This window comes from Pyrgilauda ruficollis, unplaced genomic scaffold (genome assembly GCF_017590135.1).
Source record: "Pyrgilauda ruficollis isolate IOZ18807 unplaced genomic scaffold, ASM1759013v1 scaffold5, whole genome shotgun sequence".
Classification (NCBI taxonomy): Eukaryota; Metazoa; Chordata; class Aves; order Passeriformes; family Passeridae; genus Pyrgilauda; species Pyrgilauda ruficollis.
This window is the reverse complement of record NW_024526599.1, coordinates 374,798-390,255: the sequence shown is the minus strand read 5'-3', so window position 1 is coordinate 390,255 and position 15,458 is coordinate 374,798. Positions and strand designations below refer to the sequence as shown.

Genomic DNA, 15,458 nt, shown 5'->3' with positions numbered 1-15,458 from the left:
AAGTCCAAAAGCTGTTCCACTTCAAAGGTTCTGATTTTATTTGTAGATTCAAGTGGGTGAGTAGTTAATCAGAATTGTTTTGTTTGTTATTTTATTCCTGACTAGAATCTCATAAACTACAGAGTTCAAATGCTGTAATATCTTGTATTGCAGCATTGTAAATCTTGTAAATTACAGAGTACAAATGCTGCAATAGCATTTGCTTTGACCAATAGCTATTAAGTGTGCAACTTCATTGTATTGCTGTGTTGTAATTAAATTTTAAAATACATGCTAATAAAAATATATGCTAATATATGCTAAATAAAGTGTAATAGACAAGGCTTTTGAGACACTATCTTTGTTTGTCATCCAGTGTTGGTTAAGAATATTGGCTGTTTGCATTTCTTTATATTATCTCAATTTTGAAAGAAAGGCCTACTGAAGGTTTGTGCATCTCTCCTGCATCATGGCATAACGTGTCTGGACTATGCTTCAGTGAATTTTTTCCATTTTTTTAACACTGATGCTTGACTTCCAACTGTCAAATAAAATTAACCTGGAACACGATCCTTGGTAAAGATGTGTCACCATTGCAATGCTCTTGATACTCAGGAGAAGTTGATAACTAATCCTGACATGGATTTTTCTTTCTTTTCTTAGATGGTTATGGAGCAAGGGAACTGGCTTGTAGGTGGAGATCTACAGGTCCTTGATCGTATTTATTGGAATGATGGACTTGATCAATACCGCCTCACTCCAGCTGAGCTAAGGCAGAAATTCAAGGAAATGAATGCTGGTGAATAAATTTTTTTTGCTTTCTTTCTTCCTGCAGAGGCTTATCCAAATGTCTGCTGCCACCACTGTGGCTGGCATTGTTTCAAGGATGAAAATTTTGAATGCTCTGGTGGGTGGTATTCTTTGCTTTTAATAGAAATAATTTTTATGATCTCAGGAATTGCATTGCCTAAATACATAACAGAAGCTGGTAATGCCTGAGGTTCTGAACTTTATCTTTCCATGCAGTGTAGACATGTTAGTAATGCAAGAAAAGATAATGTTAAAATGTGGTAAGTTGTGATTTAAAGATCATGTTTGGCCAAAACTACAGAGGTATGGTTGAATGCTGCGCTTTCATGCTCAGCTCTTTTTAAGTCTTTTCCATGCTGCTTCTGGGGAGCAAGGCTTATGAAAGTAGTGCAGGTAGGCTGGTGCCAAGTTTCTTTCCAGCACAAGAAATAAAACAATTTTTTTCACAAAAGTGGTTGTGTTAGGCAGATAAGTAAGAGGCTGAGGAATGATAAAGCAGAGAACAAACATGCTGGTTTCACTGTGGCAGTGACTGGCAGGCAGCTGCACTTGTAAATGTGAGGAGAGAGATTAACATTGAAAATGCAAAGCACAATTGGTCCTGAGCTGCTGTCATTGTTCTGTGTAGGAGCTGTAGGTCTGCAATATCAGTCTTTTGGCTAATCCCTAAACAAACACATATTTGAGATCTGAAAGATGACTGTTCTCTAGGTTTCATTGGTTCCATATTGGAAAATCTCTTGTTACAGTGGTTTTGTTGTCTTGCAGGGCACTTTAGTTCATCTGAATTTGCAGGAGAGAGAAATCCTGGTTGTGGCAGGGCTTTTCATTGAAGGGTTTGTAATACTCTGGAATAGCAGTTAGTCTGGCTTTGTTCTTGCCGCTTAAAATCTCCTAAACTAAGGTGAAGGAAACGTAGTAGGGAACATTAAATCCCCTTTTTTTAGTTTTGTTCCAAACAGGTCCATTTGTTCTCTTGATGGTATATTTAGACTTTAAGGTAGCATAGGTACCTTAGTTAGGTAGCATAGTTTTATTTCTTATTAGAATGCAATACCCTTATGTAAGTGAAAAATCCAAATAGAAGATTATAGCTCTTGGAGAAACCGGAGTAATTCTGCAGAAAATTCAAAAATTAAGGAAGCTGATTTTTTTTTTGTATGGTTGTTTTTTATTAGTTTTGCTTACAGTGATTTTTTAATAATCGATAATTCTTTAATGACCTGTGAGCACTGCTATTACACTTGTTTAATAGAGCTCAGAGGAAAGCATGTACTGAAGATTTTTCTGTGGCTGTACAACTGCTGATAAAATGACTTTCCTTATATATTTTGTCTTTTTTTTTTCCTCCACAGATGCTGTCTTTGCCTTCCAGTTACGCAACCCTGTGCACAATGGGCACGCTCTTTTAATGCAGGACACTCACAAGCAGCTTCTGGAGCGTGGCTACCGGCGCCCGGTTTTGCTCTTGCACCCCCTTGGAGGCTGGACAAAGGAGGATGATGTTCCTCTTATGTGGCGCATGAAGCAGCATGCTGCAGTACTGGAGGAGGGAATCCTGAATCCAGAAACAACAGTGGTAGCTATATTCCCTTCCCCCATGATGTATGCAGGACCAACTGAGGTAAATACATCAGGAGTTTCAAGTGAAACAAAACCCTTTTGATAGCGCACTAAAATATTCTGTGTGATGTCTGGTGTTTGTGTGTTGTGTTGTTTTAATGGAGGGAGGGAGGAGGCTGATTTTGCTTGGGAAAGTAGATTATCAAGTCTCTGTCACCAACCAAGACATTATCTTCTGAAGAAACTTTTATATTGGAGGATTTTGCTGGAAATGGTGGGAGAAAATATTGTGTTTATAGATTCCTTTCTTTACAGTTACAAGGGTATGATAATAATTTCATCCCGCCTCCTTTTTTTACAGTCTTTTTCAGAAGGAATTATAAGATGTGTTGACATACCAAGTGATTGTCCTGAATGTTAAAAATACTTAAGTTTTATGATTGTTAAGCAAGAAGTTTGTATGTTTGGAGGGGCATTCACATATTAAGAAAAAAGCAGTCTGTTTATTTTTTGGCAAACTTAATTCAGAGAGAATTGTTTTGAGGCTTTTGTATGAAATAATTCTTTGGCAACACTTTATTTAGGAGCCAGGTCTAGGGTTGGAGTCCCTAGGGGTTTGTGGGAGGCAGCAGAAAGAATAAATGTTCTCAGTTGAGGACAGTTCTTTGAGGGGATATTGATTCTCCATCTCATTCCTTTTTTTTTTTTTTTAACTTTTCTTTTTTTTTTCCCTCCTTGCTGGCCTCCACCTTGACTCTCACAGGAAGTTCAAATTCTGACCAGGCTCTGAGGTTAACTCTGGGGTAGCTTTTTTCATAGATAGGAGATCTTGCTAGTGAAGTTAAATGAGACAGATGCCACTTATTTTCTGCTGGCCAGTTGACTGATCAAACAGAGCTTTCACTGCCTTTCAGTCCAGAGAAAAAACTGCAGTCCAGATCTAGCTGAGGTATGTGAGTGAGTTCATGTGGGGAATCTTCTGCTGTTCTCCATAGGCCTTTTGTAAGAATTTACAGAAATCTTCTACCTTATTATGTGTGAGAAGGAACAAAATCCACATTCCCTATTCTGAACAGGATATAATTTTTCTCCTTACCTATTTTTCTCCTCCTATGACCTATGAGGTCAATTCCAGTGACCTCAGAGTACAGCCTGGCAGTAATGTTTATTGAAGTAATAAGAAATATTAGTTCTTTAATAATTTCCCATAGGTTATTTAAAAGTTATTGGTACTAGATCTGTTTCTGTAGAACAAGTGCTTTACAGAAGAACAAGCAGCTGGTAATATGGTTATCTACAGGGTGTATGTGTTCTTCCAGTCTTTAAAAATCCTAATGGACAAGTCTAATAACTATCAGTTTAGCATTTTTTGTATTTTTAACATTCCTGACAAGTGCCTTGGAAGAAAAGAAGCAGTTCTGTAAGGCAAAGCTGTATCAAAATGCAATAAATTCACCTGCCTAGGAAAGTTAAGCTATTACAAGCATTCATGTGCAGTGTGTACCTGGTTTATGTGTCCTTTGGGCTTTAATGTTCATGCAAACAAAGTCTTAGTTTTGCCTTGAACAACATCCTTGCCACATGTACAAGTTGAAAATGCTGACCATGGGTGGTTTTTCTGTCTGAGTGTGTAGATGGTGCTGAAGTAACTTTGTGAGTACCTACTGTGCAGATAAAAAGGGGATAGTATGTTTTAGCTGTAAGTTTGATGTTGATCTACTTAACTGGTTATTTATTATGTAGTGGCTCCATAATAAAAATCACATCTGATTAAGGAAAACATAGTAGTTACAGAGTGCATGCCCGTTTTGAAGCTGCAGTTTTGGAGCCTTTTCTTCTGTTAATTGTTTTTCCTGTCTCTGTTGCAGGTTCAGTGGCACTGCAGATCCCGGATGGTTGCAGGAGCTAACTTCTACATTGTAGGGCGAGATCCAGCAGGGATGCCACACCCTGACACTGGGAAAGATCTGTATGAACCAACCCATGGTGCCAAAGTGCTCACAATGGCTCCAGGCCTCCGAGCACTGGAAATTGTACCCTTCAGGGTCGCAGCCTATAATAAAAAAAAGAAGTGCATGGATTATTATGACTCTGATCAGTAAGTTGTATTTTCATTTTAAGAAAATTTTGAGCAATAGGTGCCTCTTACCCCTGACCAGATTAAAAAAAAAATTGTTTATAATTAAATTAGTGTTGCTCAAATAGGGCAGTGTTTAGATGGGTTTTAGATCAATGTAGCTTTTAGAACAAATGTAGCTTGAATTCAGCGTGATTTGGTTCACAGTGCAACTACCTGATCTAACTTTAGCTGCCACGTGAAGGCTCCCTAGGTACAGGGGTTTCTCTGATTCTGGAGCATAATGGCACAGATTGGTAAATCCAGGGAAAGATATTATTATTTATTATAATGGTAAGATTAGCTTTCTGCTGCTTTGTCTTTCTAAAGAAGGTGTCAGGTGTGCATCAGATAGGAGGGAAGAGATGCAGGGAGAGTGTGCAGCATGGAAAAAAAAGTGGACAAGACGGGGTGACAAATAGCTATTTTCTCTATTAGTAATAAAGCACAATGATGCCCTAAGAATATTCTGTGTCCCGGGGTTTTCAGCTGTTTTTGTTTTTTTTTATTTTTTTATTTTTTTTAATAAAAATCCAATTACAGAACAGTTCATTTCACCTTCTGTATGCATATTTCAATGTTATTTTCCCCTTGTGTGGGATAGCAGTGTCCAAAATGTAGTGTATGTGTTGCTCTGATGACAATGAATGATACTGGAAAGATGACTTGTCATTTAAATTTAACCCTCTTTATTCAGATTATTGAAATGTACTTTTGTTTTACATTAAACTGTAGCTGAAGTTGGTAATGAAATGTAAACTTCTCTGGGCAGCCTCACCACCTTCACAGGAATGAGTTTCTTCCTAATATCTAATCTAAACCTACATTCTTTCAGTCTGAAGTCATTCCTCCTTCTCCTATCACTACAGGCCCTTGCAAAAAGTTCCTCTCCAGCTCTCTTATAACTTTCTTTAGGAATGTGAAGGTACTATATGGTCTCCCTGGAGCCTTCTCTTCTACAGACTAAACAACTGCAGCACTCAGCCTGTCTGCAGAGGAGAGGTGCTCCAGCTCTCTGATCAAATTTTTGCCCTCCTCTGGACTCACTCCATTAGATCCATGGACTTTCTATGTTAAGATCCTTAGGTCTGGATGCAGTACTCCAGGTGGGCTGTCACCAGAGTGGGGTAAAGGGGAGGAATCACCTTCCTGGACCTGCTGGTCATGCTTCAATACAGAAACATCAAAGTGAAGTAGTTTTATCGGTTTGTCAATTCTTACTAAATTAGAATAGTAAGGGAGTAGCAATGTGACAGGCCAAAATTCAGAATACTGATTCTCTGATCATCAATGCTGTACTCTTAGCAGGATAGATGTGATTTGAATCAAGTAAAATTAGTAAAATTATACCTCTGTCATTAGCCATAGCAAATGATTAAAAAAAAACCCCAAACAACTCTTGGAGATTTTTAAATGAAAATCAGTGGGAGCAGATTTTGCCTTCTGCCACAGACTGCATCATGTGCACCCTTTCACTGTGTCTATGAAACCTTGGTTTGGGGCACCTTTTTTCATGGTTCTATACCTGTCATGGAAAATAGACCATGCTGCCACTAATGTGCAGTTCTGCCCTGGTGCTGTCAGGATGAAAGCCCATGAGTCCTGTCCCATTTGCCCTGGATACTGTTTGTAGATGCGCTGGTGTGTGGCAGCAATCCTCTAGATGGCAATGCGGACACGTGCAGGCTCCCGTCCCTGCTCCTGCCTGCCAGACGGAGCACTGTGGTAGGCTCCAGACAGAGCTAGAGCCTGGGTGGGTGCAGCTGGCTGCCTTTCAACATAGTCTGTGTAATGCTGAAAATGTGGCAGACTCCTGGACCATGTGGTGTTCCACTCTGCAAGGAGGATGGCAGGGAAGAGAGGGTTGCTTGGAATTATGAGATGATCAGTACTGGTGGAAGACCCTTGGATGTGAAATGGTGATGTTTGTGGAAATATTTCCTGAGCTCACTTGGTGAAAAACACAGCGTGAAAATGTGGGAAGGAGCGTTGTATGCTTAGAAGCATTGCTGTGACTTGTATCAGAAAATAATAATTTGGTATCTCTTGCACCTTTCTCAGATTTTTGAGGCTTGGACACTTGGCAGCCAACTAGAGAATTCCAGAATTTACATCACTAATGAATGTATGGAAGCTTATAACAAGGGTGTTTCCCTTGGACTGAGCTATAGCTGGCTGCGTGTCTTAGCTGCTGGGTGTAGTTATTCTTTCCCTGTGTGATCATCTCTTCTGTTCTTTCAGGCTTCCTGGCCTCCTCTGTTTGGGAAGGTACTTGTGAGAAACCGTAGTAGATCCCATCTGCTACCTTTGGTAGAGTCACACCCACACCTGGCTTGGCAGCAGAGACATGCAGAGGTTATTGCAGTTGGGCTCTTTGCTGCTATTAGTGAAATATCTTTTGGCTTCTGAGTCCTAACATGAGGATGGTGGTAGATGAATCTTTGGCTCATGGTGAGAGGTTACCAAAAGCTTGGTCCAGCTGCCAGAGGGATGTCTGAAAAGCTGTGGCTGCAGAATTAGCAGTGGCAGAGAGTTGGTTTGCTCAGCTTTTATGAGAAAAGTGTAACACTTGCTGACAGCCTTCCTTGTATGCCTGTGGGGATGGGTGTTCAGAGACTGGGTCGCCACTGGTCAGCTGCCTCCAGTAAGGTGCTGGGCAGCTGTGTGAGACCTGGCTGTGCCTGACCTGCTCATGACCTTGCTGGCAAGCCTGGGAAGCACCAAAAAACCTACACTGGCCCTGCCTCCAAATTAGTGCCAAAGGTCCTCACTTCTCTGGTATGTTGTGATTCCAAGAGGTTATTGTGCTTAAGGACTTCTGCTCCCAAAGGTGACACAAAGCACAGTTTAGTGGAGTTGGTATAGAAGGTCAGTTTGTTTCTCACTTCTGTTAGTACCCTCCAGAACATGTGCTGCCCTTGGAGTTTCAGCTGACCCAGAGGCTGCTTGGGACCAGTCTGGAGACTGCTGATCTGGTGTGTCAGGACCTCGTGCTGCTGCTTAACAGTGCTGAGCTGCTGTGGTGCTGTGTGGGAGCTGAAGCCTCTTGGCCCCTGTCAGTAAGGAAAGGCAGAAATATCATGGTTGCGTTCAGGATAACAGAGCATTGTCTGTGAGGAAAGAGGGTAAGGAAAGACTGACCTGAAAGCCTTGGTAACAGCTGCACAACAACTGTAGTTGCAAAGTGATGCACAAAGCTTAACTTGTATAAATTGTTTAAACAAAGTTACCCTTTAGAATGTTAAGGCATATGAACAATCAATGACTTGGAATTATATTCATGTTTTACCTCATGAAGCCAACACAATTTTAAATTTGTTTCTTGGACATCTTAGAACTAGGTTTAGCACCTCATGAAAGTGAACTCTTGAAACTTATGTTTTGAAAAACAATTTGAAACTTAGATCTAGGAGAGTGATTTGAGGAATGCATTTGAAGTGATGTGTAGCAGCACAGGTAGAGCTAATTTCATTTTCTTTTCCCTTTGGTCAAAATGAGGATAATAAAAATAAAATTGCCATTTTTGCTCTTGCTCAAGTCAGATAGAAAGCCTAATCTAAGTTTCTGTGTGGGAAGCTTGAGCGTTTCCACTTGCATAGAATTCTGAATTAATACATATAAAAGCTAGCATGAATGTTGTTATAGTCCTTATCAAAGTTTTTGCACTTTTAGATTTCATAAAATTTTTGATCTATAATTGAATATATCCAAATGTGTTTTGGAAAAGTTTATAGTAAGAACTCTAGTTGTAATGGAGTAATTAAAAATGAATGGCTGACCTGTAAATGGTTGGTAGAGTGAAGTGTAAAGAAAACAACCTAAGAACCAAGAAACCAACAAGTAACACCACTACCCACCACCCCCTCCCCCCCCCAAAAAAAGCTTACCCACTGCTGAAATTCCTTCAGAAAATCAGTTAGTGTGCTTCTTCAGCCAAAAAGGCCTCACAAACAGTTACCACAGACAAGTGTAATTTGGGATTAGTGGCTCAATAATAGAAGCTGGTTTTGTGAGCAGAGATTCCCAATTCTTTATGAAGATCAGTCCTATAAAATGCAGCCACAGACTGCTGCTGAGAAAAAACTCAATTAAGAAAGGAAATCATTCTGACAAGTAAAAAAGCCACAACAGTGTTTGGAATTAAATTACTTTTTTTTTTTTTTTTTTTTTTTTTTTGCCTGAAAGAAAATCAAAGAGAACATTTTAGCTAAAATAAACCCATAAGTAAGGTGACTGGAGCAGATTGTTTATGCTATCATATAAAATGTAAATGAAGCATGGGTATCTGTGAAGAGAGATTTTAACTTTACATCTTTTTTCCCGGGACTGTTAATATGGTTGTCATTACTGCTTTAACACTATAAAATCCTACTTATAGGAGAGCTGCTCCAACTAAGTACATACTGTTCTCAGATTTGTTTTTTAAAGTGGTAGTAAGAGGCTGCAATAAGCACACTTGACTGTTCTCTTTTAGTTATGTGAAATACAGTTTTTCAATTACCATTAGTACATAATGTAGGATACACTGAAACGCTGCATCAGGGCAGGAGACTTAAACCCTCCTGCCAGTCAGAAAAGTTTTAGGGAAGGATTTGCTTTGCATATGTTGATATTAATCAGAATATTGTGTTCTAACTTCACAAACAGTTTGTTCCTGGCGGGTTGGGATTTGAACCTAGCTGGCATTAGCTGGTTCATTCAGCATCATGGGACATTCATTCCCAAGGCACAATGTAGACTTCCTGTATGAGTTATGATGTAAGTCATGGCTTGGTGCTGCAAAGGCAAGTTTAAATTCAGAGAAAGTCCTTCTAGAAAGGATTTAAGGTTAGAATTGGACCCCAGATAAGGAGACTGAATTGTCCCAGACATTAGTCTGAAGTCTACTAGTTGAGTAGAATATCATAGTTGTTTTGAAGACAGACGAGGGAGAATAAGTCATGTTATTGTTTTATTTTCCTATTCTATTTGCCTAAAAAAAAAAACCACCCAAAAAATCCCAAAAAAACAAAAACAGAAACAAAAAAAAAAAAACCACCACCAACAAAAAAAAAAAAAAAAAAAAAAAAAAAAAAAACCCCCCCCCAAAAAAAAAAAAAAAAAAAAAAACAAAAAAAAAAAAAAAACCCCAGGCAAAACTGTAAAAACCCCAGGCAAAACTGTGAATGAATGGTCTGTACTTTTATTATGAGTCTTGTATTTAAGAGTAATTCTTTAAGACCTTGAAAGCACTAGACATTGCCCTCCACAGAGAATGGGAATTCCTAGAAGATCATTTGCACCATGCTAAATAACTAAGAGGAGGTCAGGATTCCCAAGATTGACTGATCTTTAGTGCTCCCAGATGAAAAATCTACTATGTAATGTGGTCTATAGTTAGATTAAATTTGTAGGGAATACTGAAGCAGAAGCAATGTTCTCTCCAGTTACTGTATTAATGCACTGTTTTGACACCTCAGAGGTCCAGCACAGGAGGTTTCATGTAGGCCTGTGGCAGTCACTTCCTCCTTGCAAACTCATGATATCCTTGTTTTGTCACAGGACAAAAGGTCTCTGAAGGTCTCTGAAATCCCTGTCCTCCATAAGTAAGAAAATTTCACAGTGTGTGTAGGTATGGTTTTTTTCCACACTGTGAGTGTAGTAGAGTTCTAGGATGCTATGCCACAGAGAAAATACCGGTCCTCAGTGTGAAATGTTCTAGGACTGTTTTTCTGTTGACAAATTTTTGTTGTGGTTTTATTTCTGACTTATTTTCCTCTTTCTTTTTGGAGAATGCTTTTAATTGCTGTGGCACAAAGTATTGTGTTAGTACCAGTCAAACTCAATTGGCAGTAGAAGGTCAAGTCAATGTTACAAGTATTTAGTAGCATCCAGTCTGGCTAAAAAAAAGCTGATTCCAGGAGCTACTGAGCAAAATTTTCAAAGGCACTTAAATGCCATACTCAGAAAAGGCTTATATAAAGTTTCATTGAGGGTCATTTCAAGTCTGACAAGAATGGAATTTGAGTGACTTTTTTTATAGCATCTTTAAGGGTCAAATGTTTCCCCCTCTCATGTTCCACTCAAATCCACCTTATCTAGAGTAACTCTTAGTGTCCTTAAAATTCACTCTGAATGAAATTTCTTGGTGACTGCTTTTACTGTCTCCTTCTGCTAAATCAAATTACTCATTGATATGTTTTATTTCAAAATGCTAGTGGGTCACATCATGCCACAGTGGTCGCAGTACTGATAAGATTTTTCTCCTTAGCAGGAATCTCAGTTTCTGAAATTTTATTGACATTTGTAAATGCAGTAATTTTTTAAAAGGCAAAAAATACTGTCTTGTTGTGTATATACTGCCAAGGCTCCGTTTGAGTTACTTCAGCAATTACTAATTTAAGTATTTTTTTTTCAAAGAAAAACCCTTTCAAAATAGGTCTTCAGGATAGTGTGAGGACATCATTAGCACATTTTAATTTTTGATAGTATTTTGGAAACATTTTTAGAAATATTATGACATGCTGAATGTACTGTATTTCTGATATGATGCTCACTCACTTTTTTCTTTCATTTTTTTATAATTTCTGTAGATCTCCTTAGCTTCATGTTTCTCTCTTCCTTGGTATCTCTGCTTCTCATCTGCTTTTTGTGCAACTAGGGATAAGAAGCAGCTAAAGGAGGTGTATATGTTATTGAAGTGAACTTCTGTGACATATCTAAATATAGTAGTTTGGTAGCATTATTTCACTTGCAGGGTATGGGGCAAAATTGAGTGCTTTTCTGAAGACTTAAGAAACAAGGAGGACTAAAGCACCTTTTTATTTTTTTTAAATGGTCCAGCTTTCGTGTGGAGAAAACACACATGGAGAAACTTCACAGGACTTGCTTTACTCTTCTCTTCCTGATCATCTGAAGACTTAGTAGTTTTTTGACAGAATTAACCAGATTTATCATTTTATATAAATAGTTCTTTACAAAGCACTCAAGTTACCTTCAAGGCAGTGTTAGTGAACAGCAGATATCTCTCTGCTATGGAATAAAATTTTCAGATGTTATAAATAGCAGTGCCAACTTTTTCTCCCATGGAGCTACACCAAGTTTAAATTTTCATTTTTATGTAATTTATATTTTGCAGGACTAAAGCACAGTAGGGTTTTTTTGTCTTGTGACACTTCAGGAACCCACAGTCCCAAATTTAGAGCAACAAGAAAAGAGCATGTATGACAGTGCTGGTGTGTAAATGTATACAGTCCAAATCAAAAAGTTATGGAACTAGTGTTATTGTGAGAGGGAACTGAGGAATGCTTTCTGCATCTTGCTAGCTTCCATACCCTACTGAGCATAGACCAGCACTTAGAGCCAAGTTCTGCCCTCTGATGTGCACACTTGGCTCCTGTCTCTGTCTAAGGCATGTACATCTGAGATCAATACTTGGTTTTTATTTCAAACAGACAAGTAAAGAATGAGTAATGCATACATGTTGCAAATTGAATGAATGGCATAAGTAAAATTGCATATTTAATTTAGAAATACATATTTTTTCCCTTGGAGCATTTGATAGAACTCTGGCATTCTTGTCTTGCTTTTACTGTTTCAGTCCTGTGAGGAGTAATTGAATTTGTGGAGTGTTTGCTGCTTATGACCACATACCTGAGAAGTTAATAATTTAGAATCTTACGTTAACAATGGTAAACAGTCCTAATTTTTGTTTAGTTTTGCATTTCTCCAACTGAATTTTGTTTTTTTTTTTGAAAGGTATCTTAGGGGAAGGAATTTTTATTATTCCATTGCTTTTCTCTTTATTTTGAACTGTATATGCCAGGTTATTGATGTACATAAATACGTATATGTGTGCTCAGTGTCTTGCAAAGGCACAGCTGAGAAGCTTGCTTCTAGATTCTGAGGCTTTTACTTTATCTGTTCTCCAAACAGTCCCTCACTAAGACGTTACACGAATTTTTTTTACACATTCTCTAGTGGCACTGAAACAACCTCCTTGAACCAGGACGAGAACATTCAGCCAGCTCATCAGGCTGGTCTCCTGCCCTGGCAAGACAAGGTGTAAATGCTGCTGTTGCCTTGGCAGGGGGCTCAGACAGTAGGTAGAGTAGATGGTTCTTCTTCAACAGGAGTTTGTTTCCCCACGGAGAGCAAGCCAGGCTCAATGGAAGCACAGACTGAATTCAGTCCACAGGGGTTCAGTTGCACCATGCTGCTAAAACCTGGAGAGTTACCAAAGCTGGATATTGTAGAAGATGTATATTCCTGAGATTTACTGCCATTGCTGGCCTTGAAATGACAGCTGCTATGCAGCATTATACTCCCAAGAAAAAAATGTATAAATTATCAAGAAAGTAGAAGGAGTATGAGCAACTTTGCCTGCTTTTAAAGTATGTTCTTTTTTCCCTCCCTTTTCATCCACCCCTTCTCTCAGCCATGAAGACTTTGATTTTATATCGGGGACCCGCATGCGCAGGCTGGCTCGGGAAGGACAAAACCCTCCGGAAGGCTTCATGGCTCCCAAGGCTTGGACTGTGCTGACAGAATACTACAAATCCTTGGAGAAGGCTTAGACCTCTTATTAACTGCAGATCAACCTTTGACGCCTGATTTATTTACGAGAAGGGGACCACACAGTCACCATTCATGTTGCTTTGTTGTGGTGTCTGTCAGGAAGTTCTCTGAAAACAGACTCTTTCTTCCTAACTTAGCATCATTCTTTGCCTGCCCTTATGGGTTCTATTATGTCCTGGCACCTAACTAGCTGCTGGTTTTAATGTCTTCTCTTTTATTACAGTTAATATTCTTGCAGTAGGATTTTTAACTCCTGTATTTTTTTTTTTTTTATATTTTATTGCTTCTGTCCTGAGTTCTGCAGCTGTTAAATAGATGCAGCTTTTTCATATGTTATTTAAGCTGCTGGGTAGTGTCTGGTTTTAGTAGTTTGTAGAAGAAAATGTAAGAGTTAATCCTTTAACTATGGATAGATTATCTATAAATCAAAAAAGTAAAGAATGTTTCAAAACATCTGTTAAAATGTCTTCATCTTTAACTCATCATTATCATCTCCAGAAGCACTTAAAATTTATTTCTGATTATATGTAATCAAAAAGCAGAAGGGTTTTTTTATGTAGCGTAATTAAAATTTTGCTTTCTTTGTTTAATTTTGGAGTTTATTGTACGTTGTTTCTCTTCTGCTGTGGACCTGTGAAGATGGCCAAGTAATGAATAAAAGAAAATATCTAATTTTGACTTTGAATTGTTAACAAATTCACATACCGTTTTTGTATATGCTTGCTGCCATAGGTGTCAGTAGAGTATGTTTTGTTTCATTTGATGTAACTTACTGGTTTTTGATTCCAGATATACTTAATCAGCCTACTACAACTTTTTTAAAAGCATGATAGCCCAAACTTAATTTCATGTTTAATTATTGCAAGAAAAATAAAGAAAATTCTTAGATTTTAGCATTTCCTGTGGTAAAAATGCTTTGTTCAGATATTGATTTTCTGTTTTTCAAGGTCTCCAAAGAGTAATCTTGTAAGTCAGCTTTGCTTGCTTTAAAGACAAAGCACATGTTCTTTTAGGATTCTTCAAAAATCCTGAAGAAACATAAGAAGTGAAAAGTAAAACACTTCTTCATGTGTAAAGTAACACTGACTTATTGGTGTCTTTTCAAGCATTTGCAGGTAATCAGTGGAACAATCATAACCTCTCTTAGCTAGAAACTACCTCATACTCTTGTCACAGAAATTTACTTTAAACAGTGAATATACAGTTAAACAGTGTATATAGAAAGAACCAGCTCAAAATTGTTAGAATTTTGATACTGGATGAGCATGTGTTCATCTAGATTATTTTTTTGATGTCAGAAAGGTTGTGATGAGGGGATCTGTGCAATGAATTGGATGAATGCTACTTGCAGTCTTTGTTTTCTTGTTCACAGTAGCATTTAAGACAAATTCTTTGAGACTGACCTCCTCTTTTCTCCCTCTGCCTCTGAAGAGATGTAGAATGTATTTTTTAGTGGAATTCTTTCCTCTGATAGACAGTAAGGTGGTATTGGGGAAAAACAAGAGGTTTATTAGCAAACTACAACAATGACTTCAAATTTGGCTTTCTTTTTAGGTTGTATCAATATATAGGATGTATAAAATCCAGAAGAAAGGGTCCATTCATCCATGTGCAGCTGTTCATGCAAAACTTCAAGTTTAACCATGAAGATGAACTAGAGTTGTCAGCTGCTAAAGTGGGATTTGCTGTTGGAAGTTGCAGTTTGGACTCTTTGCTGTCAGGTTTGATTCTTTTGCTAGCTGTGATGAAAGATAGTATTTTGACAGAATAGCAAACAAGGTGAATGTCTACAGAAGTTAGTGTTTTTAAAATGCTATATGAAGCTTGGAAAATAAATGGGAGTGATGAATGTGAATTTGAATCATCCTGTGAAGTGAATTTAGAAGCAGGAATGCCTTCAAGCAGATTAACACAGTGATAACAAGCAGATCTAGTTTTCTAGATGTAGCCCAAATTGTTGTTACAGTGCCTCTGCAAAACATTTCTTGGAGGGCTCTGTATTGAAGAAGCTGCAGTCTTTTGTGAACTTAAAACCACAGCATTCCCAGCATAATGCTAATTGGGAACAGGAGCATCTGATCCATTTGTAGGCAGGACGTGCTCTATACAACAATATTTTCCTGTATTATATGAGTTTTCACTGTAGAGTTCAAATTTTTCCTCCTGTCTGCAGCTTCCTTATTTAAGGAAGCCATATTTACAAGAAAGGGCTATCCTACCAAAAATTATTCTTTTGCCAGTGTCTCTCTTTAGCTTTTCCCTGCCTTCTCTCAGAGGATGCCATTATCAGTTGACGAGTCCCAACATTCTGCTTTCAGCAGGTGGTTCAGCTTCATTAAGGGTGCAATGGCATCTGAGGTGCTTCTGAGACAGCAGCTGGGGTTCTCCAAAGGCAGCAGCAGGACTAACGAGGTGAGGGTTGTTGCACCAAACA

At 38.3% G+C, this 15,458-nt stretch overlaps 1 protein-coding gene across 2 annotated transcripts in view; it reads left to right on the top strand.

The window, feature by feature from the left end:
• Positions 1-13,920, top strand: part of PAPSS1 (3'-phosphoadenosine 5'-phosphosulfate synthase 1) — a 40,853-nt gene extending 26,933 nt beyond the window's left edge. For both annotated transcript variants that reach the window (XM_041480067.1, XM_041480068.1), the window contains exons 9-12: positions 643-778; positions 2,145-2,413; positions 4,221-4,450; positions 12,885-13,920. In XM_041480067.1, coding sequence (XP_041336001.1) covers positions 643-778; positions 2,145-2,413; positions 4,221-4,450; positions 12,885-13,023 — 774 coding nt within the window. In that variant the 3' untranslated portion in view covers positions 13,024-13,920. The remainder of the gene's footprint in view (positions 1-642; positions 779-2,144; positions 2,414-4,220; positions 4,451-12,884) is intronic.
• Positions 13,921-15,458: the final 1,538 nt, after the last annotated feature.